Genomic DNA, 27,027 nt, shown 5'->3' with positions numbered 1-27,027 from the left:
TGAAATATGCTTACAAACAGAAATGGAAATAAACCAGCTAGGGCGATGATAGCTTCTCTGAGAAGAGATGTGGCAGCTACCCGCCTCTGAACTTCCTTACAATGAGGCTCAAGGGCCTTTTTATTATTGAACAATAAGAGAAAACCCTAAACAACCAAAACCCTAACCAGAGGAGATGTAACACCAAGAGTTTATGGGTCCCATTGGGGTGAGTTGGACAACCAACTTCCTGGGGTCGTGACTTGGTCATATTATCACCGTTTGACACGCATGATAACCCGTTGGAAAGATCTCTCCGAGGACTACGACGGAAAAGATGATTTTAGACAAAAAATTGTTGGTGGTAGATTTCCAAAAAAACGTCCTTTAGGGCCTCAAAACGGCTCCGGAAGTTTAGGACCCTTTTTTGCTCTTGTGATATTTCCATGCTCGAGGTTTTCTAGGATGGTCAACAAGTCAATTTATACCCCTCCAATGAAGGGTATTCCTCTAAGAAAATGCCATTGAACATCAAGTATGCCATAAAACTTTCCAATACCTCATTAGAAGGCGGTTGGTCATCTTCATTTGTGAAGACTTGCTAGTGAATTGTACATTGTGAGATGACACTTTGGTGGTAAGGGATGCCTGTAAATATGTAATTCATGCTTGAGAACTATGAAGACACCCCAAAGGCATTGTCCGATGGAGAAACATGTATCAGAAATATGCAGATAAGCGTCCCAAATAGTGAAATACTGCCACGTGCAATAGTGCCATCAAGTATGCCATAAAACTTTCCAATAGGTCATCTCCATTTGTGAAGTCTTGCTATTGGATTGTGCTTAGGGGCTCCATATTGCCCCCAAATATGTAACTTATGCCTTGTACATTGTGAGATGACACTTTGGTGGTAAGGAATGCCTGCAAATATGTAATACATGCTTGAGAACTGTGAAGACACCCCAAAGGCATTGTCCGATGGAAAAACATGTAACAGAAATATGCAAATAAGCATCCCGAATAGTGAAATACTGCCACATGTGCAATAGTCCTCCAAATATGTAAGCTCAACATGAAAACACACCTTCAAACAGGTAGACATTCTCCAACATGTCAAAAATAGGTATCACGTGGATGTCCATTGCTATCTCCCCTATGCATGATCAACCAGCTGGTTCTTGAACTTGATTGTCAATACAATTTTCATGACTTGTACTGAGCCCCCAAAATTCACATCTCCTGGTAAAGTGCTGCTGAAAATAGTGCCTCTGAAAATGCAAAATGAACGTTGCCTTTTCAGGTGGTAACATGATGGTTGGGGTAAATGGTATTGACTGGCTTGTATTTATAAATTTGATTTTATTTTGTGATGAGTTGAATGGCTGATTTGGAAAGAAAATTCACTTAATTTGGAGGGACTAGCATATGATTGGTGGCATCATCATGAATAGATATCCATGATAGTCTTAAGGATGAGGACTTCAATTGGTATAATTTTTCCTATCTTAACCCATGTAGTGCTATTGATAAAGTCAAAGAATCTGCAGGCTGTTGGAAATAGATCCATCCACTCATAGAGCCTAATGGTGGCGACAATGAAGGGCTCGAAGATGCCAATGTTGTATAACTGCTGAAGCAAGTGTTTCACTTCTTTGGGCATAGAGTTAGAGGCCTTTTTAAAGTATACAAAACAGCATGACAGTTTAGAAGACTGTCTTCTAGCAGTTTTTACAATAACTCAATGGGTAAGAATGTGATTGATGCCTACTGATACCTTTTGAATCCATTGTATGGGTCCGTATGGCTATGTATCTGCTGTACGGCTCTGTATGGTTGTACAGATCTATTGTGTGGCACCATACGGTTGTAAATATCCTGTACAGATGTACTATGGCCTCTGCCTTTTTTCTGCTTGGGCTTCTCTCCTCTTCAGCTCTGCTCAACTGGTTGTTGTCCTTGTCCAACAAAAACTGTTTGAACTTTGAACTCTCTATCTTGACCTGTCTTTATAGTTTTAGCTGAAGCCCTAATTGACCAAAACCCTAATTTCTTGGTGAGATGTATGGTTGAGATTAATCCTCTTCTATGTCATTAATGCTTGAAAAACACTTTATTAGATTCACCAACTAAATGTAAGACATTTCACTTTTTCCTAAAGTGAATTACGAAATAGTGTTACTTTTTGAAATATCTAGAACTACTTCCAGTGTGTTCACACTTAACCTATATGAAAGTTCCTGTTTGAGCTGTATTTCTGAACTCTTTGTAGCTTAAGTAGAGATGTGCCATAGTTGGCTGTATTTTTCTTTAATTGTTTTCTGAACCAAAACTGTTTCATTATTTTTCCATTTCCTTTAAGAGATATTTCCATTTGCTACTCTTGTGCATTGCATTCTTATATGTTAACAACAAATGAGAGAATTATACAAATAGTTATTGCTCATGCAAGCAGCACCTCAACAGTTTTTTGCAGCCGTGGAACCTTATTTTGTCCCTTATACTGGTTTAAAATATATTGATTCTTAATTTGGTCATCATATGTAAGGTCTGTCACTTTATTATTTTAATGCAGAATGTGTCTCCTGCTGCACGTAAGCTTGCGATATCTGTGGTTCAACACTGTGCTGAGAAACTGGAGCCTTTTGTTCAACGATTTCTAACTTCAGTTATGTTTGAGAACAAGACTGCTAGAACTGATCTGCAAGAAGATTATCATGAGATTATTTTTGAAATTTATCAATGTGCTCCTCAGATGCTGTTGGCCGTAATTCCGAATCTAACCCAAGAATTACTGGTATGATTCCTTTAACAATGGTATCAGTGTTAGTATTTTGATTACTTATAGCTTATGTTGGTGTCCAAACATTTTCTAATATTTCAAGTATTAGATATTCCATGGTATTTTGATTGCTTATATAGCTTATGTTGGTGTCCAAACATTTTCTAAGATTTCAAGGATTAGATATTCCACATTAAGGATATTTATGATGGACTAGTTCATTAAAGCCTTGAGAACTGTCCATTTTTGTTATGTTCTTTATTCATTAGGATATTATCTTCATTGTATTGGGCAATGTAGTATACCAACTGAATGCCATGAATTTTGACAGACAGACCAGGTGGATGTTCGGTTGAAAGCAGTTCATCTACTGGGAAGGTTGTTTGCATTGCCTGGGCAGCATGTTGCACATGAATATCATCAACTATTTGCTGAATTCTTGAAGAGGTTATCTGACAAGACTGTTGAAGTAAGGCTGGCTGCGGTGGAGTGTGCAAAGGAGTGTTTTTTGGCAAACCCTTTTGGAACTGAAGCATCTGAAATTCTGTGTAAGAAAAGATTATATGTTTTATGAGTAAATAATGACATAAAGTTTCCCTCCTATAATTTTGCTGGAAAGGTTATTTTCAGTGTATGTTTATGTTTAATGTTCTGGTTGTTTCTCTGACAGCTGGGCTTAAAGGTCGACTTCTAGACTTTGATGATAAAGTGAGAATACATGTTGTGAATGCCATATGTGATCTGGCAAATTCCAACCTTAAATGTGTGCCTTCTGAAGTTATTAAGCTTGTTGCAGAGCGGTTACGTGACAAGAAGGTACATAAATTGTTTGTGTATACTTCAACGTTAGTTGGTTTGCATGACCCCTTTTCTGTTTTTCTATTGATATTCAATTTTTATCATATCAGCTTTCTGTAAGAAAGGATACCCTTCAGAAGTTAGTTGAGGTTTATAAGGCTTATTGCATGAAGTGCACTCAAGGCATTATTGCTCCCAGTGAGCAATTTGAATGGATTCCTAGTAAAATTATAAGGGTTTGTTATGACAAGGACTGCAAGGAGTTTAGGTATGGATGGATCCAATTTCAATCTGAGTGGCCTTTGTGTTTAAACTTTACATGAATTTCTCTTATGTTTAATTCTTCTTAGATTTTTCTATATCTTTATTTATCTTAATCATTTGTTTCCTGTTTTTGCTAGGCCGCCTGGAATGGAGCTTGTCTTTGCAGAAGACTTGTTTCCAATCCAACTTCCTGTGGATGAGAGAACCCAACACTGGATTTTAATGTTCTCAGTTTTCTGTTCCACAGACATTAAAGCCTTAGAGCGTATCTTATCTCAAAAACAAAGGTATTCATTTTTTCAATGTTTTCTATGAAGTTCAGTGCAATCAACTTCTAGTATGCTTTTTGTCATGGTGCAGGTTACAGCAGGAAATGCAATTATATCTGTCTTATCGTCAAATGTCAAAGGTAATATTGGTTGCAATTTGGTAAATACTGAGATGATATTTTTCAATCATTCCTGATTTTTGTCAAAGGCATTTTTGTTATGTGCATTTTCCGGTGATATATTATTGACTTTTTAACTATCATAGCCAGAGTTCTTGACAATCTGTTAATCAGTTAAAGACAAGGCATTCATGATTCAAGAGGTCATCAGAGTGATTGGCACCTCATACAAGATTGATAGAGATTGTGTGGTATTTGCTTTTATGGTTTTCACTGTCTATAATTTCTTGAGAACTGGTCCTGTTGGTTGGGTTTGCCACATTATATTTGTCAAAGGAACATCTATTAAGCAAATACTAAATACTAATGTTTTTAGTGCAAATACTAAATATTAATGTTTCTGTAATATTCCTAGTGGGAAATATTAAGTGATAACAACATACAAAGCGTAAACATGTAACCATAAAACTAACACACCAGCATAATGACAAATTGCATCAGAAATTGTACCAAGAACTGAGTCATTTTATTATCTGAGAAAAGAAGGTACATATAAATGAACAAAAGGAACCCGGGCTTGCTACAATAAGCTAGTCAAGTCCCAGGTTTAAATGGAGCTTCCCAAGTGCTGGAAACTGCTCTCCCCAAGTATCTGCGCTGACCCAGTAAATTCTGCTACTGCTGGCTAGAATGGAATTAGTGTTTCAACTTTCGGGCCTCTAAACTGCTCAGAAAATTCCAGGAAATTAACTGGAGCCTCCTCACAAGGAACTCACGGACCCAAGTGGTGGAAATGGTCCCAGAGGGAATTGTGCCCTTCTCCAATATTTTTTGCTGCTGGCTGCTGACTAGAACACTGATTTCTGCCAGAATACTGCCTAGAAAATTCTACGAAATTAACCCCGAACTCCTCTCACCAAACCCACAAAAACCCATAAAGGGTTTGGGTTGAATCCACCGACCCCCGTGACCTCCAACAAGTGCAAATTGCCAAATCTGGCCAGAAACGCCCCACAGATTGATATTATGGAATTATGCCAAAATCTACCACTGACTAAATTCTCCCTTAAGGTCTACCTCCAATCTCCGGCCCTTATCTCTCCACAATTCTTCTCCCTTCTTCCCTTGCGCAGGCTAAGCCAGAATTCCCTGTGCACTTTCAAATGAAAAGAATTTCGTTCGACAGATTTGTTGCTCTCTATCCCTGCAAAATCACCACAAATTTCCTGAATCCAACTAGGAAAATCCTCTTGCGAATAACCCAGACTCCAACTCATTGTATGCTGGAACACAATGAATGACTCGAATTGCCTCTACGCTCGGAAAATACACAGAGGTAGAATATTTGTTGTCAATGAAGCTCTATGAAAGGCTAGCAATGAACTCTCTGGATTCCCAACTAGGGAGGCACTCGAAGTCCTCCGAAGATGGGGTGGAATCCCGCCTAAAATTCTTATGCTAAACAACACTCTACCCTTGCGCTAAACAACTCCAAGAGAAGATGAAGTGTTAAGTGTAATAGTCAAAAGATGATCCACAAAATGAGTCCCTCCTTTTATATTTTCTCTCCATCCTTCTAGACTCCTTTTAATATTATTTTATTGGTGGGGGCCATTTTCCACTTAGTTACTTTTTCCACTATTTTAATAAAATAATAATTTGCTGCCAATCTACAATAAAATAATACTTGCTACCTTTCTCCAAAATACTAGTTGCCCCTTTCAATTAATATTTACCAAAATTGGGCAAAATTGTCATGTTCACAAAATTAGGGATATTACAGTCCTGCATGCCAAAAATTGCTCATCCTCAAGCAATGCCGGAATAAGTGCCCCCTCTGGCTGCTAATCACCACTATCATCACCAGTAATACCATGTCCCAAATGTGCCACTGATTCAGCCTCAATCTCAACATTGTCTGATCATGAAGGAATCTCTCAAGACCAGGATCCCATGGCATCCTGATCAATGTGAAGCACCCCTTGCTTCACTCACTGTCCAGCCAAGGATAAGCTCCAGTAGCCCTCTGCATACTATCAATAAGTAGAGCATCATGATAATGTAGGACTTTGTCCAACTATCCATGAAGTTGCCCTGCCAAGTGGTCCACCTCATGCACATCAAGAGTAAACTCCTGAAGATACAACCCAATCCCTGAGTCTCTCCCGCATGAGCTCTTCCTGATATCCTCCTGTTGACCAACTTACCAGGTTGATCAAGTTCCCCCACGCCATCAAGGAGTCATTGAAGCCCAATGGAAAATCTGAGTGATACCCCCCTATAGCAACCAACTCATTCATAAAGGTCATTGAGTTGTCTAGTACTGCGATGTTTGAGTCCCATGCTCGTCTCAGAAAAGTGCCACCATATTGTCGTTGTGTCACTTTGACTCAAATAGGTTGCCCATTGTTTGCACACTGCAACCTCCTCCCTCCTCCCCTGAAACCTGGAGGTGAAATATTGACGAAGGCCAAGCTCATCCTGCCCAAGTGTCTCTATGATGTCAATATCTACCCACCCATCGCTAGTCTCGATCCTGAGCTGCAACTGAAGAAGCCTGCCTCGCCAAACAATGGAGGCCTTAGTGATCCCCCATGTGTCAACCCCAAAGTGAGCTAGATCACCCTTTGCTATGGTCCTGCTCCTCACGAGATGGAGTGGCCTGTCAACCAACTGAATCCCTGGATCCCCTAGCCAGACCTGCTGCAACATAGCTCTAACAACTGCTGGAATCCGTCTGTGCCTTGTCCCTAGTCCCTGCATGCAACCAACATATAGGCCCCATATATCATGAACTAATCTGTTGCATGCTAAATTGCCCTGTGCCTGACACTGCGTAGTACCGATGATTGCTGGAAGTCACGTGTCAAATAATTACCCTTGAAGGCAACCAATAGATGGGTATCTGATACTCGCAATCGACTCAGTGTATGCGGACCCGTCCTACTCTTGCCAACCATCACCATTGAGTCTGCCATCTGCCCTCTCGATAATGTGCCAATACAATGTTTGGAGGCCGGACACATACTGGAAAGTTGCCTCAGTCGTACACGGTATCCTTTGCTCATGCATGGTCTTGACATGACCTGTGGAAAGAGTGACACATGTCTCCCTTATCACCAGCTCCCTAAGCATAGGTTCATTGATGAGCGATATGCCACCCTTGTAGATGATCACCTCATTCCCCAACCTGTGGCTGTCAACTCGTGCACCGACCCAATGCCACTGTTGAGAAGTCTCTCCCCTAGTGCATTGAGTGTCATCCCAATATCTTGGGTGAGCTCCCTGTGAAAATTCCTACACTCGAAGGAACCCATACTGCAACAAATTTGAATCTACTTCACCTACTTGATTTTTAAATTACATTCATCAAGTTATTCTTTTGAATACTGAAGCAAATTACTTCTGCAACCTACACTAATTAAATATTTGATCTCATGAAACAAAAAACAGAGCAAAGAACAAGATACATAGGACACAGTTATTTTTGGACACACTAGTCCCCCGAAAAAACCCAATGCGGGAAAACCGGTGCAGCAGTTTTGAGGGTTTATTATTATGTAGGAGAAATATCTGAATACAAATCTAGGATGCTCATCTAGCAATCCTTTACAGAGAAAAATACTGCCAGAAAATCTGAGTGAGTTTTACCTCACTTCACCCTACAGAATTCTCGTTGATTCGGCACAAGATTAGTTGACCTCGGCTTTTTTTGCGCAGGCTCTGCGTCACCTTCTCTGCCCTATGCGTCAGCGGTCCCCACTGTTCTTGCAGTTCCCGGCTGATCCGGTAGTTCCCGATAGTTTCGGCAGTTCCCGACAGTTTCGGCTGTTCTGGATTCTGCGTGACAGGCATCTTTTTTGCGTCAACTCTCTCGGCTGTTCCAATAGTTCTTGGCAGTTTTGGCTGCTCTGACAGTTCTGGAATCTGCGTGACAAGCAACCTTTCTGCGTCAGCTCTCCTGGCTATTGCGCTGCCTATGCGTCAACTCTCACGGCTATTCTGACAGTTCTCGCCAATTTCGTCTATTTCGACAGTTCTCGACAGTTTCGGCTGTTCCGACAGTTCTGGATTCTGCGTGACAGGCAGTGTTTGTGCGTCAGCTCTACCGACCACTGCGCTGCCTCTCTACAAGCTCTCTCCGTCTCTCTGTTTTGTATTTTTCGGAAAGTCCTTCTCACAGATTTTCCCTGCTCCTCAACTGCAAGATCTCCCAAATTGATTTTCCTTTTGAGAACTTCTCATCTTAGAAAATCGATTTCCTCAATCTCTGTGTGTGTGTTTCCAAATGAACTCCAAACCTCCATTTTATACTTTTCCTGTTAAGTTTCCTAAGTTTAGACTTAGGAACCCGATTATAATTATCAATTATTTTAATAAAATCACTTGTGGGTCGAATTTCCCAAAACGCTTTCTTAGTTCTTTGGAATACCTGTGCCCAAGCCTCCTTGCAAAATTTGAGGCTTAGAGCACATCCGATGCTACCCCAAATCAACACTCCCACTTATCGAGGAATGTGCTCTAGCAATACACTACTACTGCATACTACTCTGACTCTGAAGCATTGTCTCTGTGCTGCTGATATCTAACCCGCTGTCCACCAACTACTGCGCTGCTGCTACTACTGTACTGCTGCCTTTGACACTGCCACTGCCAATGCTACATTTGTACTGCAGCTCCCTCTCAAATGCTGCATCTGCTATGCTGCTAGCACTGCCACTGCTAACACTGCATCTGTACTGCAACTCAGTTGCTGAGAGAAGCAACTGAAAACACCCAAAACTGGACAAGTATCTAGTGGATACTCCTCGGTGCTGAAATCCTGACTGCTGCTAGTCCCATGCTGCCTCTGAAGCCACTGCGCTGCTGAAGCTCTGCACTGTGCCTCCTTGCACTGTTGCCTCTCTGCTCTGTGTTGCTCAGTCTCTGGCTCTCCTAGCCACTGCATCTGTCGAATCAACACTCCATGGCACCAACTGAAACTCCACCATCCCGCTACTACTGATCATGGGCTCCCGTAGCAAGGTGACGATCCAAGAGGTGGGCTCCTCAAGGATCCTGCCCATCTGTAGTCCTCCCGACTACAACTGTATATCATCCCACTTCCCTCCTGAAGGTATCTTGGCTGTCATGGCGAACTCGTCTTCCTATTCGATCTTTGCGGCTGCAACCTTGGGATCATGCTTCTCATCCTTGTCCTTTTTCTTCAAAGGACACTGTGATGCATACTGGCCCATTTCGCCACATCTGAAGCACTTCACCTTGGAGACATCCTTCTCTTGTCTCTGTTGCCCCTGCTGCCCCTTGGATGCAAGGGCTGCATTATCCTCCTACTCTACTTTGGGCTTCGACCCACTGCTGCTGCTGCTCTCGTCAAGTTTGACCTTGAGCAAGTCTCTCCTCAGCTCTTCTTGTTTCAGAGCTGCCCACATCTCGTCCCAATTTGGCAATGTTGCCCTGCCCAAGATACTCTGGACAAAGATCTACCAATCATCTGAGATGGAATTTAGAGCTAGTCTCACTAACTCTGAGTCCTGAGGTGTATGTCCCGCAGTTGACAGCTCATCATGGGTCTCCTTCAGTTTCGTGAGGAACGAATCCACACGTTCTCCCTTCTGCATCTGAGCAGATCTCAACTTCTACTCCAAGTACATCTTCCGTTGCTTGGAATATCTTTGATACAATGTGGTCAAGGCATTCCACATTTCCTAAGCAGTCCCTTTGCTTGCAACGTGGCACGCCACGTGATCCTTGACTCCATCCAGGATCATCCTCTTCACCTTAGCCATCTCAGCTCTGTACTTCTTTAGCGGATCTGCATCCACTGAGACAACTACCACATTATCAACATAAGTCTTGAGGGCATGCTCATCTAGTAGGAAGGTCATCCTAGCCTTCCAGATGGCATAGTTGGAAGCCCTGTCCAACCTGTCCTGATCCCTCAAGCCACTGATTGCCATCTCCTCCAAAAACTGTCAAACAACTCCCTCTTTCTCCCTACTGTGTAGCTCCTAGGCTGACTTATGCACTCCCTGATGGAGCTGGTAAGCTGTTGCTCCTCTGCTGCTCAGCAATTGAGAAATGTTGATTTCCTCGGCAAGAAATCACTGAGGAAGTATTCCCTCACTATGCTCTTCTTCTTTCTTCTGACGTCTTTCAGCTCGACAAAACTGCCCACTGAAAAATCTGTGTCCACCAACTGCTCCTCATGCTGAGGCTCAGCGTTGCTCCCTTTGCCATGACAAAATTCAAACTTGAAGCTCTTTCTCTCTGTCAACTCACTCGGAGAGAGACTACCTCGAATTTTCGACCCTCTGGCTAGAACTGTGAAAACCCTCTGGGGTTTCAACTTGTTGCTTGTTGCAGCTTTTTGATTTCCCCTTGTGCTCAGCGCCGAGGTTTCTGGTCTGCTCTTCTTGTCTCAATTGCACTAGCTCCGATAACATGTGAAAATTCGTAAGACGAAATCCATACTGCAACAAACTGATGTTACTTCTCCTACTTGTTTAAATCATGCAAGTTATTTATTGTCTTCTACGGTAAATATCGAAGCAAATACATCTGCAGCCTTCACTTAATTAATATATATGCGGAAACAAAAAACTGAGCAAGAAAGAAAAATACAACACATAGGACACAATTATTTTTGGACAAAATTCCTCGGAAAAATCCAATGCGGGCAAACGGTGCAACAACTCTGAGGGTTTATTATTATGCAGGAGAAATTCTGAGTACAATTATAGGATTCTCAGCTAGCAATCTGATACAGAGAGAATACTGATCAAATGACTGGTGAAATGAGCTTTGGAGGCTTTGCGTCACCCTCTGCGTGACCTTTGCATAGAACTGTGCCACCCTTGGCAGTTTTTGCGTCACTCCTCTTGGGTATTATGCTGCCTCTCCTTTGGATCCTTTACTGGCTGAGAAATCGACCTTCTGCCTCCCAGACTCACACTCTGGCTTCCGACAACTGACATTCGACTTCCCTCAGTAGGAACTCGACTTCCCCTCAAGGACTGCGCTGCCTCTGCGTCAGCACTGTAGTGTGTTTATTTCGATGTTGTCGTAGCAATAAACTGAATAATTAATTTATTAGTTAGAAGAAATAATTCCAGTTGTGGAACTTTCATAAAGCTGAGACAGTTCCTCGCTCATCAGGGTTGGGTCATGCAAGGGTTTCTTTTGATGGATGGAGCTGTGAAAATTCTTGAATCTAACACATCAGAAACCCCTACTGCAATTATTGATTTACAATCTCCTACTTGTTCTTTACATCAACAAGTTATTTAATTGCATAAACATCGAAGTAAACACTATTGCAGCCTTCACAGATATATAGATCATGCACTAAAATAAACTGAGACAACAACACAAGGGACACCGTCCCGAAAACACAATTTGGGAAAATCGGTGCCACATATAGAGGGTTTTATTGTTAAGTAGATTTCGTGAATACAACTAGGGTGCTAGAAATGGCTCACCCAACAGAGAATATGCTCGGTAGTAGTACCTCTATCTGGAGACAGATATTACGACAAATCAGCAACTGGATGATCAAATCCCACAACGACTGCAGCTGTTGCCTATGCTGGATAGCAAAAGCTGCACCAAACGCTACTCTGGAACTGCGTCACTCCTCCAGGAGCTGCGTCACCCTCTCCCAGCTCAGAATTTGTTGATTTGTTGCCAGTCTACCCCACAAAATCTCCCCAGCACTGCCTCTGAGGCCCAGTGTTAGCCTCTGCGGCTTCTGCGTCACTTGCGTCAGCCTTCTGCATCCCCTGTGTCAGCTCTTCGACCTCTCTGTCAACCCTTCTAGGGCTTGCGCTGTCTCTCTCGGTACTGCGCTGCCTCTCTGCTACGTATTCTTCAACCTCGAATGAAAATCCTTGCTGAACTGCCCCTCATTGCAATTTGCAACTCTAATCACTAACTCGATTTCCTCAGCAAACCTCGCCCTAGAAAATCGAATTCTTTGATCACTTGGTGTGTCTCCAATTAATCCTCAAGCCTCGTCTTATACTTTTCTTGTCGAGTCTTCAACAGCCTACATTAAGTCCCTAATCAACGATTAAGATTAGAACTGGCTTAATTCTCGTCACTTAGAACTTTCTCACCCATATTTTATTAATACATTAATATTTTTATTTTCCTAAGTTTAGACTTAGGAACTCATTAAAAATGTTAATTATTTTAATAACTTCTCATCTGGGTGGAATTTCTCCAAACGATTTCTGGGTCTTGGAGATTTATGTGCCTTAGCCTCTCCACCAATTTTTACGGCTAGAGCGCATCCGATGCTACCCAAAATCAACACTTCCTCTTAGCGAGGAATGTGCTCTAGTAATGCTTCACCATAGAAGCATCACACTGATCCTCCGCATCGGTCCTCTGTGTTGATGCTTGGCCTGCTGCCCCACATCCATTGCACCGTTGCTTCCTGTACTGCTGCCCATGACACTGACACTGCCACTGCCACTGCCACTGCCACTGCCACTGCTACATTTGTACTGCAACTCCCTCTCAACCTGCTGCATCATGCTGCCCATAGCACTACCACTGCAAACTGATGCACTGCAACTCAGTTACCGATAAGTAAGTAACCGACTTCACCCAAACACTGACATCCTAGTCAGTCTAGAAGCCTCGTGATGCTGAAGCCACCTATGCTGCTATCTTGTGCTCCCTCTGCTGCCATTGCGCTGCTGCAACCTCTTCTTTGCCTCTCACACTGCTGCAACCTTGATTGCGTTGCTTCAGACTTCTGCACTCTAGTAGTGCCTTGTCACTCCATCACACCTTGCTCCACCTGACAACTGTCATCATGCTACTGTCATTAAGGGCTGCTGTAGCGGGATGTGATCCAAGATTTTAGGCACCTCAAGGATCTTGCCCCCTTCTGTAGTCCTCTCGACTACAACTCCAAGTCTCCCCACGTCTTCACTAGAGCCGCATGAGCGCTCATGGCACAATCGTTGTCAGTCTCGACATCCTTCTCTGCCTTTGCTGGAGCAGCCTTTGAGTCGGAAGCTTCTCCCTTGCCTTTCTTCCTGAGGCACTCAGAGGCATAATGTGCCAGCTCCCCATTGTTGAAACACTTGACCTTGGAGATATCTTTCTTCTTCCTCTTTTGTATCCCTTGTTGTCCCTCTTATGCGAGAGCTGCATCCTCCTCCTCCTCCTTGATTCGAACTCCCTTATCGCTACTCGCTGCCTTGGTCAATCTCCTGAGCTCTTCCCGTTGAAGAGCTGTCCACATCTCCTCCCAATTGGGGAGAGTTGCTTTGCCCAAAATGCTTTGGACAAACGTCTCCCACTCCTCGGAGATTGTATTTAGGGTAGTCCTGACCATGAACTCTGGATTCGGTGTAAACTCCACAGAAGTAAGTTGGTCGCAAATCCCTTGCAACCTGAGAAGAAAGGGATCTATCTCCTCTCCTTTCTGCATCTGATACTGTCTAAGCTGATTTTCTAATAGCATCTTCCGTTGCACGGAAGAGCCCTGATACAAGGTAGTCAGGGTCTCCCACTTCTCCCTTGCTGTGTTCTTCTCAACAATGTGTGGTACTACATGATCTTTGACCCTGTCTAGGATCATGCACTTGACCTTAGCTTGGGCCTCCTCCTATTTCTTCAATGGATCAACGTCGACTGGTTCAGCAACAACCTTCAAGGCATAATCCTTGATGCGATGTTTTTCTAGGATTGCTAGGATCTTGGCTTTCTCGATGACAAAATTGGATGCTCCATCCAATTTGTCTTGATCCCTCAACCCATGCATTGCCATCTCTGCTCCTCTTCTCTAGACTTCCTCTGAGTCTTGATTTCCCTCTCAGAAATCCTTTGGCCAACTATCGAATCACTCCTCTCCAATCCTCCTTTGCCGCTGCAACCCAGATCTAGATTTCTTGGCTAGAAATTTGTCGAGGTAGTGCTTCCCTCTACCTTGGTTCAATCTCCTTAGACACTGTTCTGCACTGACAGAAACAACGTCCCGCTAGCTCCTCGTATCAAAATCTGCACAACTCCGTTAGCCCTGACAACTCGAAGAATCTGAGCCCTTTAGGCTCTGCGCAATCTTTGCGTGGGCTGAATCTGCTCATCCTGGCCAACTGCGTCAATCCTTGTTGGCTCAGAAATATGACGTGGCTCTGCGTGAGCTTGATCTTCCCTTCTCTGCCTTTGCACTGGCCCTGATGGTTGACGCAACTACTGCATTTTCCTCTCTCGGCTCAGAATGTTGACACAGGCATTGTGTGAGCCTCTGCGTCACGTCTTCTGCACTGCGTCACTCCTTCTGCCTTTCCAACTCTGGAACAACGCTGTCTCTCGGGACAACTGCTTCTTTGCTGCAAACTCTCAGATTTCTTGGCTGGTGTCTTTAGTCGCCTATGATCTGCAATCCCTCTGATACCATGTGAAAATTCCTGAATCTAACACATCAGAAACCCCTACTGCAATTACTGGGTTACAATCTCCTACTTGTTCTTTACATTAACAAGTTATTCAACTGCATAAACATCGAAGTAAACACTATTGCAGCCTTCACAAATATACAGATCATGCACTGAAATAAACTGAGACAACAACACAAGTGACACCGTTATTTTTGGACAATCATCCCTGGAAAAGACCTATTCGGGAAAACCGGTGCAACTTATAGAGGGTTTGTATTATTAAGCAGATTTCGTGAATACAACTAGGGTGCCAAAAATGGCTCACCCAACAGAGAATATGCTCGGCAGTAGTACCTCTATCCAGAGACAGATATTCCGACCAATCAGCAACCGGATGATCAAACCCCACAGCGACTCCGACTGTTCCCTATGTCAGATAGCAAAAGCTGCACCAAACACTGTTCTAGAACTGCGTCACTCCTCCAGGAGCTGCGTCACCCTCTCCCAGCTCAAAATCTATTGATTTGCTTCCAGTCTGCCCCACAGAATCTCCCCAGCGATGCCTCTTGTTGAAATTTCTAAGTCTGACACGTTATAAATCCCTACTACATTTTCTGGTTTAATTTCTCCTACTTGTTTATTCCATTAACAAGTTATTTATATAACTATGAATACTGAAATAAACACAAATGCGGCCTTAACTCATATACAGATCAACAACTGAAATAACTGAGACAAACACACAAGGGACATTGTTATTTTTGGACAATCGTACCCAGAAAAATTGGTGCAACAGTTCTGAGGATTTTATTATTATGCAGATTCTTGAGTACAACTAGGGTGCCAGAAATGGCTCACCCAACAAAGATTGTTACACGACAGTAATACCTCTTCTTGGAGATAGATATTCAGCTTGTCAGCTCTAGTCTGCCGCACGAAAATACTTTCGACGCTTCCTCTTGGTTCTACGTCAGCCCTGCTAGCCTCTGCGTAGCTCCTGAAGCCTCTGTGTCAGCCTCCTGGCTCTCTGTGTCAACTCTTGGCCCCTTTGCGTCACCCACGCAGGCCTCTCTGCCTCTACGCAGTCCCCAGCTGCCTCTGCATAGCTCCTGTTGCCTCTACATAGCTCTAGCTGCCTTTGCGTCATCCTCTTCGGTCTCTGCGCTGACCCTCTGGCACTATCCTTGCCTCTCTGCTATCGCTGCAACAAGCCACTAGCTCAAATTTTCTCAACAAGACCCGCTCCAGAAAATTGAACTAACTGATCAATCTTGGTGTCTCTCCAACTGACCCTCAAGCCTCCTCTTATACTTTCCCTGTTGAGTCTTCAACGGTCGAGATTAAGTCCCTAATCAACGACTAAGATTAGATTTGGCTTGATCCATGTCATTTAGAATATTCTCACCCAGTTTTGTATTAATACCCATGAATATTTTAATTTTCCTAAGTTTAGACTTAGGAACCCCATTAAAAAATATTAATTATTTTAATATTTCTCCAATCGGGTGGAATTTCCCCAAACCATTTCTGGGTCTTGGAGATCTTATGTGCCTTAGCCGCTCCACCAATTTTCATTGCTAGAGCACATCCGATTCTACCACAAATCAACACCTCTGAGGCCTAGCGTTAGCATCTGCGGCTTGTGTGTCCCCTGCGCCAGTCTTCGGTGTCCTCGGTGTCAGCCCTTCTAGGGTCTGCGCTGTCTCTCTACTATGTATTCTTCAGCGTCAGAGGAAAGTCCCTTGCTGAACTGCCCCTCACTGCAACTCTGATCACTAACTCGATTTCTTCAGCAAACCTCGCCCTAGAAAATCGAATTCTTTGATCACTTGGTGTGTCTCCAACTAACCCTCAAGCCTCCTCTTATACTTTTCCCGTTGAGTCTTCAACGGCCGAGATTAAGTCCCCAATCAACGGCTAAGATTAGAATTGGCTTGATCCTCGTCACTTAGAAATTTCTCACCCATATTTTATTAATACACGTTAATATTTTTATTTTTCCAAGTTTAGACTTAGGAACTCATTAAAAATATTAATTATTTTAAGAACTACTCATTCGGGTGGAATTTCTCCAAACGATTTTCGGGTCTTGGAGATCTCATGTGCCTTAGCCTCTCCACCAATTTTCAAGGCTAGAGCAAATCCGATGCTACCCAAAATCAATAGGAGCATCAAGTGCTTAGGCACTGAGTGATGGCTAATTAGGGGGGTAGAGCTCATGGTAGGGATTTTCCCACATTCTAACTTATGTTTCTTTTATCTTTTGCATTTTGACTTTTCTTTTTCTTAAATTGTGGCCTTCTTATGCTTTTTCATTCTTTTCGCTGCATCAACCTCTAGGGCAATGTTTCCTTGTCCGACTCAAGGATGTAGATAAGAGATTGCCAAATCCAACGAACCAATGACAATCAAACCTGAAGAAAGGAGTTGATATCGAACAGAATAGTATGACATGGAAAAGGAGAAATGGACACAGTACAATCCAATTTTTCCAAGTAGTGCCCCTCCTATAACCTTAAGTCCTTAGAAGAGGTCCCACTGGACTAGGGATAAAAACTAAACCCCCTGGTAAGGTGAGAGAAGGAGTTTACAGTCAAGATCGGTCAATCATCCAGATCACCCCTTTATCCAGATTCCATACTAAATGCCCGAAACATTAAGTAAAAGCACTCAATTGCAAAATAATCAAAGCACTTGTTGAGTGGTAGCCCACCTTCATCCAAGAGGAATGCCTGATGGTGAGAGGTGTATGATTGGTGTGGATGGCAGAAGAAACTGGCATATCATCATCAATGAGCAAGTGTGTAGGGCTGCTGGCTAGCTGGCTGTCCAAGATAGGAGAAAAAATTCTCCTATAGGGTTACCCATTTTGGTGGGTAACAATGCCTAAGGTAAACAGAGCAGGTGAAACTCTAGCTTGAGAATACAACTCAGACAATGGGCTGACATGATACTTCTCAATTTTCATTGATATATGTTCTGCCCTTCTAGAGCCTTGTTGGTTCTTGACATCATATAGTCTTGGTATCTTCCTGGCTCTTGATTTCTACCTTTGGCCTCAATCCTTCTATACTTCTATGTATCAAATATACAAACACAGGGAAAAAATATATTGTAGTCATTTCCCTTGTGTGCGAGGTCACCTTCTTAGAGTAAGGATTATTTTTCCTTCATGTCTCTTAACTACACATGCTCACACGTCACATTACCAATACTGATAGGCTGGTCAGCATAAAAATGCGTATCATTTTTTCATCAGTGGAGAGAATATTCCTGGCAGTTGTGTGAGAGAATACTTTTTGATGGACATATGTTTTTCTCTTACTGAAACCTATTGGCTGGCAGGTTTCTGTCGTCGAGAATAAATTTTATAAATGGATTGGATCCCTTACCATCTAGTTTCTTGTAATTACATAGAAGTGACTTCTAAATTTCATTGAAGATGTCTATTGTAATTTTCATTTACTGTTAACTGACTAAGGGGCCTGTGGATGTGAAGGAGAAAGATTCTGCTGAATTGCAGAGGAAGATTCAGAAGGGGCTAAAGACGATGTCTATTTGCTTTATTGATCCTGTAAGAGCTGAGGAAAGCTTTCAAAAGTTGCATCAAATGAAGGATAACAATATCTTCAAGGCTTTATCACAGTTGCTTGATCCAGAGACAACATTTGCAAATGCTCATGCCATTCGTGTAAGTTGCATCTGTCTTATGGGTCTTGTTCTTTTAATTGACAGTTGGATACAGCTGTGGGTTTCAATGGTCTTCTCTTGTTATGTAAATGTACTTAGTAATGATTAGAATGAATAAAAGGTCAAGGGAGCTAATACCAGACCTTTATATTTTTCACAGGATGATTTGCTCAAGAGAATGGGAGAAAGACATCCACAGCATGAATTTTTGAAAATCCTTTCTTTAAAATGCAGTTATATATTATTTGGCACAGACCATGTGAAAGCTGTCTTAGGGCAGTCCTTAGCCAATAAAATGGCATCAAATCAGAGTCTGCTAAATGCTGGAATTGATCTTCTTCTGGTAGGTAGAATGTAAATGCAATTTGTTAATGGAGATAATTATACAGTTTTGGCAACCTGGGGTTAAAGAGCAGAAACTATTTTGTGCTTTTAGCATTGATGTAGGAGTTGCTTTTGTTCTTCCACTCTGTATTTTCACTGGATGTACTCTTTTAGTCCCAATAACCCACTCTTTTGGTTACTCGTTGGACTTTAATAAAATTATCTCGCCTTACTTCCCTAGGTCTGGTCATCAAGATTACATTGATGCTGAAACACTTTATCCCTTGTTTTTAATGTATTTCGTGTCCTTATGAATGGGTAATTCATGAGTTTGGGTGTCTATTCAAGTTCTTGTTGCCATTGAAATTTCTACCATTAAAATTGTGTAATAGAGTGTTTGTTTTGTTTTCTCCAGAAAATTGCAAGTTTTTTCCCATTCCTTCTGAAAGGATCTGAAGAAGACTTGTACCGTCTATTTTTGGAAGATGATGAATCCCTTAAAGATAGGGTAGTGCAAATCATAGCAAAGGCAGGCCGTTTCATTCATAACCAACGGTGAGCAAAAGATACTTATGTTGTTTGTCCGACAATTGATTTGGTCATTCACATTCATTGAATTAGTGCAGGCTATTAATGAACAAGGAAATGTGGGAAATGCAGGGGATATTTTGTTATTTTACAGTTACTGAACAAACTTATCACAGATAGAAGGATCTTGTTCCTCTTTCATGTTATCTTATCTGACTCAAGAAAGTATTTGTGGTATTCTAATAATTGTTGCTCTCACTCATTCGTGGATTCAGGACAGGGTCAAGAGGAGTATTAAAAATATTTCTACATATTCTTTCCTATATAATATAAGTAGTATTTTCTCCAAGAAAATGTTGCTATTACTAGTTTTGTAAGTTTTAATATGATTGTAAGACAGTTTGTCTTTAGAGACAATGGTTCCTTTTTCATTTTTCTTTGTAGAGGAAATATCAAAGCAGAGTACTCAAAAGAAATATGCAGATTGTTCCTTGTTTCGGTAGTTTATGCCAAAATTTGAAGACAAATATGGTAAATATAAGCGCACTGTATGAAATATTGTCAAAAAATGATCTAATGTAAATGGATTAAATAAATAGATACACAGGAAATTTGTAACCTAGTTGTAAGAATTATATAGTATATACTTGTAAATATTGGGAGATCCAGTACGCTATTGGGTTCTGTGACTCTGTCCCTTAGCTATGGCAACTCTCAAGTATTTATTACTTTATTGCTTTAATGCAATGAAACATTGTGACATTAATCTTGTTTATTATTGGTCTCAGTTATTCCTAACATGATCAGTATTTAACCCCTGCTTTAATGCTTTAACCCAAGTAATGTAGAAAAATAAGAGTACACCCGGATGGGAGATCTGGAATAAGAACTTTTATTAAAAGGAATTATCAGTACATTGGGGTCGGCAACTTTTTTATTTATATGTTGGGTACTTGATCTACTGAATTCTTCTAACTACCATCACTTAACTAACACTTAACTTTAATGATGGTCACTTAATGCTCATGTGACCTTTATAATGCTCTATTAAATACTGAATTAGATTTCTAATATTACTCTAGTGTTAATACTCCAGCATTAACCCTCAAGATGAAAATAATATTCCATTAACATCTATTGCCCCTTAATACAAAATGAAACTTTTACCTCAACAAAAGATTTAATATGAAATTTGGGATCGCTAATGAGACTACTGCCATCCAGTGAGGCCTCTGGGTAACTAGTTGCAGTGCTTGCTGGTTTGCTAAGATGGTAACTTGGTTACAGGTCATGTCTTAAGCTTCTATTCATCTCCAGATCCGGGTCTCTTCATTGGGGCTTTATATCAGATTGCCATCTTCCTCATTTTGAAGGATGCATGAAGGTGATAGCAATCTTATAACATTGAAAAGTCAATTAAACTGAGCATTATGGCTTCTATGTAGTTTGGTTGGAATCCTGGTTGAGGTGCTAATCAAAATAGGCTGTCTGGAGGCAGTGCTACTGTACTTTCTGGGCAAATTGTTTAATACTGCTTGGCATCATCCTCGGACCTCATCAATTTGAGTGTTTCACTGCTAGCCATCTCAAACCCCAATAATTGCTTCTTAAAGATAGATATGTTCATGTTTGTAGCATCAAAAGTTCTTCTGCCTAGGCTAAGTGTCTAGCATGCAGGAGAGAGTCCTCTTTGGTTGCTTGTTTTATAGGAGCCAGTATTATGATTTCCTTCCTAGGTTTTATCTTAGGAAAAACACATTATGATTAATGTTGGCTATTGGGCTTAAGTTTATACTATATAGGGATAAATAATCTAATTATTTAAGTTAGATCTAATCTGAGAATCTCCACTGTTGGTCTAGGTGACTTAGGATTTAATACTAGCCCTCTATCACTTTGGAGATTTGTAATGTCCCAAATGGGAATTTGAACAGTAGATACCAGAAATAAACTTGAACAACAAAATAAACGAAATAGACACATAACCAACAAATACTACACAAATAGATGTCGATAAAATCACTGAGCCATTTTATTAATCCACTGAAAAGAGTACATTAACATGAAGGAATAGTGGAACCTGAGCTTGCTAAGCAAGTAGAGCAAAACCCATAAAAAGATCTCTAACCCAACTGATGAATGGCTCTAGCAACGATGTAGATGGATTGGTGAGAAGGCTGTTGCAAACCAACTATGGCAAAACTGCTCTCTCCAAACTCCACTGAAGCACTGTGAGATTTCTGAGTGAGATCTCCTCATGGTTATTGGGTTTTCGTCCAACACCCACTAGCACACCCGAGGGTTTCTGTCCTGGGGCTATCAATGAAGTCAACCTCTCATACTAGAAGTAATATCAAATCTAAGATGTCTTCTAATGGCCTCCTCCTCCTCATTTATAAATCTGATGGACCCTTCTAGAACCTCTGATTTTATTATTATTTTAATCATGGAGCACTTTTCCCTCTTTTATTTCAATTAAAATATTCTTTTTAATGTGGGAAAAGGGTAAATTGGCCACCATGTTTCCTTAGGTCACTGAAAATCACTTATAACCATATCGTCCTGTAAATCTTCTCGTTCTGGTTCCAATGAGCTATTACACTAAGGTGTTTTGCCAAGTATTCCTCTCGAAATGCCACCTTAAGCGTAATTAATTGAGTCAGGCCCATAAATAACTCTATTTTTTGAAAGTTGTTGGAATGCCACGGAATGAAAGACAAACTATGTAGATGATGGAATATACCAAGCGAATGCCATCAGACCCCATAAAAACTCCTCAAAACCCATCCAAAAGCCCGTGGGCCCGTTGATGATGCCAACCTGCACCTATGACTTGTTTGCCCCCAACTCTGAAAGTCCATCGTATGCATGCCATAAGGAATACCAGAAAAAGGAACATTACAAGATTAGGGATTTGGCTCAAGTGAAATTATGAACGAGAACCTAAGGGACATGATGGAGACATGTTAAGAATACAACACATCCGAGGTGTTGGAATTTGAAGTTGGGAGCGATGGCAGTGCGGAGGACTGATCTTGATGGAGGTGAAATCTTGCTAATGACGATCTATGTGATTGGGGCGGGAGGCTTCATCGGTCCACATCTGTGCGAGAAGATGACGCACGAGATGGATCACACAGTTCTCACCATTGATGTTTACAATGACAAGATCCAATATCTCTTGGAGCCTGGTCACCCTTGGTCTGGCCGCACTGAGTTCCTCAGGATAAATATCAAGCATCTAGCCTCGAGGGGCTCATCAGGATGGTGAAATTGGTCTGGTGTGTAGAGAGACTAGGGTTTGCGCAACAGATCTTGTTATGTGGACAAATGCTTGATGTTCAAGGTCGCTGATGAGGACATTAACATTTGTGGGTCTGCTGTGGAACACTAGACGTGATATGTGCTTTGCTGTAAATGTTTTAAGTCAATTTCAGATGGAACCTCGTTATGATCATTGGGTAGCTGCAAAGCACATTTTGAGATACCTACGTGGAACTATTCATCGATGCCTAAAATATGATGGGAAGGAGATTCAATTGATAGGTTTTACCGATTCTGATTTGTGTGGCAGTGTGATAGATGGAAGAAGCACTACCAGTGGTTGTTTCAGTTTGGGATCCATAATGATTTCTTGGATGAGTAGAAAACAAGATACAATTGCTTTGAGTAGTGTTGAAGCCGAATATATTGCTGCATGTGAAGTAGGAAAAGAAGCAGTTTGGTTAAGAAAGCTTCTATCATATTTGTTTGGAGGGCCATTAGATCCTACAATTATAAATTGTGATAATCAAAGAAACATCAAGATGTCTGAAGACCCCATGTTCCATGCCAAGACGAAGCATATCAATAACAAGTACCACTATATTAGAAGTTTGGTGCAAGATGGGGTGGTGAAGCTACAATATATTCCGATTGATGAATAAGTAGTTGATGTGTTAACAAAATCTCTTTTGAGTAAGAAGTTCGAATATTTCAGAAGCATGCTTAGACTAGTTGACATTATAGATTTAGTAGATATGGAGAATTGAAGCATCTGGGGCTGAGTGCCTGATGCTTGGGAGGACATCTGGCTGACCTATGTGATGATGTCTAGATCCCGAAGTAGGGACGGTATTGTTGGTCTTGTGCAGCTCCGACCTTGGATACGATACCTAGATCCTTGGGTTGGTGTTAGAGCTGAAGCTTGATGGTACCTATAGTGGCTAAAGCTTGGAACACACCTTAGTCCCACCCGGTTAGATACCTTAGTCAAGTATTTGTAGGTTTTAACCCTGTACAAAAGTTACCTGCAAATGAATTCTTAAAACGGAAAAATATACAATGGCGAGAACATAAAACAAATATACACATATTTTCCCTGTATCCTAAAACTGAGACTACCAGACTGTTTTTTTCATTATATTCCTTTCAATGTTACAATACATATATATACATGCGGAAGAATTCATAAACCCCAATCCATTAACCTTGGATTAGAACATAACCGTAGTTCCCTTGATTGGATCTACAAAATACCATGGGAAGAAAACCATCATGCCCAAAACCATGTTCAAAACCCATGCACAAAACCATGGGTAGGTCTGCCCACCATCTTTGGGTTTGCCCCCCATCCTTGGGTCCGCATAATTTTTTTTCCTGGGGCGCTGCCACGGACCCTGTGTAGGGGCGCTACCACCCCCCTACAAACCCCTTGACAGGGGGGGCTGCCCAATGTTGCACGAAGCGGGAGCGAAGAGGAAGCGCGGAGCGCGGAAGCGTCATTTTCCAAAAATCTAGGAAGCGAAGCGTCCGCGGAAGCGTCTGCTATATATATATATATTTTTATATTTTTTTGCATTTATACTCAAAACAAACATCCCAAATACCAAATTAATTGTAGAAGACATGAAAACATGCATATTTTTGCATAAATCAAGATAGATATGGCATCCATGATTCCATTGTAGTTACTAGTATGTACAACAATCATCTATATTCTAGCTATTACAAACATACATCAAATTTTTAAGCATATTATAAAACATAAAACATTTAAGCATATTATAAAACATAAAACATAGAGCATATTATGATTTATCTAGCAAGTGAGCAACTGTCAACATTTGTCATGTCCAAAATTCAAATAATAATGTTTACTATCAGTAGTCTTAAAAATAATTTAATCCATAATAAGAATTGTTTTTGGGAAGACTTCCTATTTAATTTAATTTGAAGTAAAATACTACGGTTTTATTGTTAATCTAAAATTAAGATTTAGATCATTTACATATTAATCTCAACATAGTTATATGACATTACATTTAAAATTTGATTTAAAGTTTTGGCCCCCAACGGCACCAGAGATTGCGTGTTTATTTAGTTTTTTCACAGCGTTTGTTTTTTTCATTCGAATGAAATTTGAGTTACCGTTTTGGTCCCACACGGCTCCATAGATCACTTGGCTATAGCAATGAAACTTGATTTACCATTTTGGTCTCAAACAGCTCGCTAGGCTAGATGACGTAGCTATCACAGCTTTTTCAGAGATTTTGTTTTTATGAAAGTTTTTTCACAGCTTTTGTTTTGTTTTTTTTCAATTGAAATAAACTAAATAACTCGACTGCTCTGCATTATTTACCCCACTCTCTATGCTTCATTATGCTGTGGACGCTCTTTTTCTTTGTTGCTTTTGCTGTAATCTATATATCGTCTTTTCAGATTGCAGTTATTTGTTAAATGTAAAGCCCTGAGAGGCAGAGAAGGACGCCAAAGGTCACCGTAGAGTTGGGCATTGCGCTGCCTCTGACGTGAAGGATTTGAAATTCAATCCTCTTTAGATGTTTCAATCCTTTTGGAGTGGAGAAAATGCGTGGATGGTTTTGATGGTCGATTTGGCACATGCTTTGACGGTTTTGCAATTCAATTAAACAGAGGATTTATTTGATGCTTTTGCATTTCAATTAAAGTTCGGAGGATTTATTTGATGGTTTTGCAATTCAATTGAATTCCCAAAAACCAGGAATCGCTCCAAAATTGCGGAATCGCGCTTCGGGAAAAACGGAATCGCGCTTCCTTTGACGCTTCCGGAACGCTTCCGTACGGGACGCGATTCCGGCCTAGGATCCGGGGGGGGGGCGCTTCCTGCAACACTGGGGCTGCCATCCCCCCTATGACCCCCGCTGCACCTGACACAACGTACAACACGTGGGCCTGGTCGTGGAAAGAATATAACACACACCCAACAATACCTAATCTTTAGCACTGCGTGTGCTGTGACTCTTCATAGATCATATCGTTTTGAGTTCATCTTTGTACCTATATATATGTGTGTATAATTATGAATACCTCCCTAGTTAAGAGGAAGTGTTGAAGAATGTAACTAGTGTCGGTATTCATAATTGTATTTGAGTCATGATGTAAACAAAATTTTTAGTGTGAAAGAAAAATTATTTTGAAGCATGGGTTCCATGCTCTTTCATTTATTTTCTAGGTCATAGCATCTGTTGAAGGTTTCTAGGTTTTGCCTTGAGTCATAACAGTCATTGTCACATTTATTAGACCCTTCTTGGGCATTTGTATCATGTAAAGAAAACTATTTTCGAGTCAAAAGTGTCATTTGTCGCCTCCTCACCAAGTCGACCCAGATTAGGGCTATTCGACCCAACAGAAGCAGTATAAATAGAAGAGGAGTTCAACTCATTTGGCACACACTCAACAAGTTCGATATACAAGAGAAAGAGGACGAAAATGAAGAGCAAATTGCAGGAAAGAAGACCTAATTCAAGGAAGAAGCAAAATCGAAGTTTGGAGCACTCTCTCTCTCACATGTGCGAGTTTTCTAGGGTTTCTAGGCAAGTTGCAAGGGCCAAAATTTATGAAGTAGCTGCAGGTCTGAAAGACTGTAGCTGGGGCTAAAATTTTGGATTGAAGTTTCATTTGAGAAGCTGACACTTTGAGACTTTGGCAAAGTTCATCTACTTGAAGGAAGGGCTAACTTGGTGATTGGAGGTCTTTGTCTAGGTCAAAGGGTCTTGGATTGTCTCATTTGAATCTACTAGTGGAAGAGTTTGACTAGGTTTTCCCCTTGATAGGGGTTTTGCTTTTGCTGAGTGCCTATATCTTGTGATCTTCATGCACTTTTGATTTAGTAATTTCTTGATAAAAGATAACGTAATAAAGAAGAAAAATAAGCCAACACACATCACAAGTAATTATCAAGAAAGGGGGAATCAAACCCAAATATTTACATGCCTTGATTTTTCGACGCTCATGTGTTGGAATCTTAGGGTTGTGGGGGAGCGCCCCCTCACCCCCCCAAACGTACTCGCTCCCAATTTGCGTTGCGGGCGGGAGCTAGTCGGGAGCGCATCCCAAAATCGCTCTCAACAAAAAAAAAAACGCTCCCTGTTTTTTTCGGGAGTGTTCGCTCCTTGACTGCTCTCGTACGCTCTGGGAACGTTTTTTCAGAGGAGGGAGCGATCGGGAGCGATCTAGAGGAGGGAGCGGTTGGGGAGCGATCGCTCTCGACTGCTCCCATCTTTGAAAACACTCCCATCCAAAAAAGACGCATGATTGAGAGGGAGGGCGACGACCGACGGCGGAGGAGGAGAGAGGAAAGGGAGGATAAAGGGAGGGAGGAAAGGGAGGAAAAGGGGAGGGGGAAAAGCATAAATAGACCCTCCCCCCTCCCCATTATTCACTTCATCCATTGAGGGAAAGTGGAGCAAGAGAGAGTTTGGGGCTTGAGCAAGAGAGAGTTTAGGGCTTGAAGAGAGGAGCTTGGTGAGAGAGGAGCTTGAGGAGCTTGCAAGGGGAGATTGGAGCTTGGGATTGAAGGCCAAAGAGGTAGGATCTACACTCTAATCTAGCATTTTTTTTTATGTTTATTGCTAAAT

The 27,027-nt window shown here is 41.5% G+C and overlaps 1 protein-coding gene across 2 annotated transcripts in view; it reads left to right on the top strand.

Annotated features, from left to right (window-relative positions):
• LOC149180285 (sister chromatid cohesion protein PDS5 homolog A-like) overlaps nt 1–27,027 on the top strand; it is a 170,300-nt gene that overhangs the window by 96,443 nt on the left and 46,830 nt on the right. For both annotated transcript variants that reach the window (XM_089415997.1, XM_089415998.1), the window contains exons 5-13: nt 2,555–2,776; nt 3,093–3,309; nt 3,432–3,577; nt 3,670–3,827; nt 3,961–4,110; nt 4,184–4,232; nt 18,108–18,299; nt 18,459–18,641; nt 19,038–19,177. In XM_089415997.1, the coding sequence (XP_089272123.1) occupies nt 2,555–2,776; nt 3,093–3,309; nt 3,432–3,577; nt 3,670–3,827; nt 3,961–4,110; nt 4,184–4,232; nt 18,108–18,299; nt 18,459–18,641; nt 19,038–19,177 (1,457 nt within the window). The remainder of the gene's footprint in view (nt 1–2,554; nt 2,777–3,092; nt 3,310–3,431; nt 3,578–3,669; nt 3,828–3,960; nt 4,111–4,183; nt 4,233–18,107; nt 18,300–18,458; nt 18,642–19,037; nt 19,178–27,027) is intronic.

Source organism: Pinus tabuliformis, chromosome 3_2 (assembly GCF_031772625.1).
Source record: "Pinus tabuliformis cultivar Carrire ecotype Pingquan chromosome 3_2, CPIR1, whole genome shotgun sequence".
Classification (NCBI taxonomy): Eukaryota; Viridiplantae; Streptophyta; class Pinopsida; order Pinales; family Pinaceae; genus Pinus; species Pinus tabuliformis.
The sequence above is the reverse complement of the archived record's forward strand: the minus strand, read 5'-3'. Positions and strand labels throughout refer to the sequence as shown.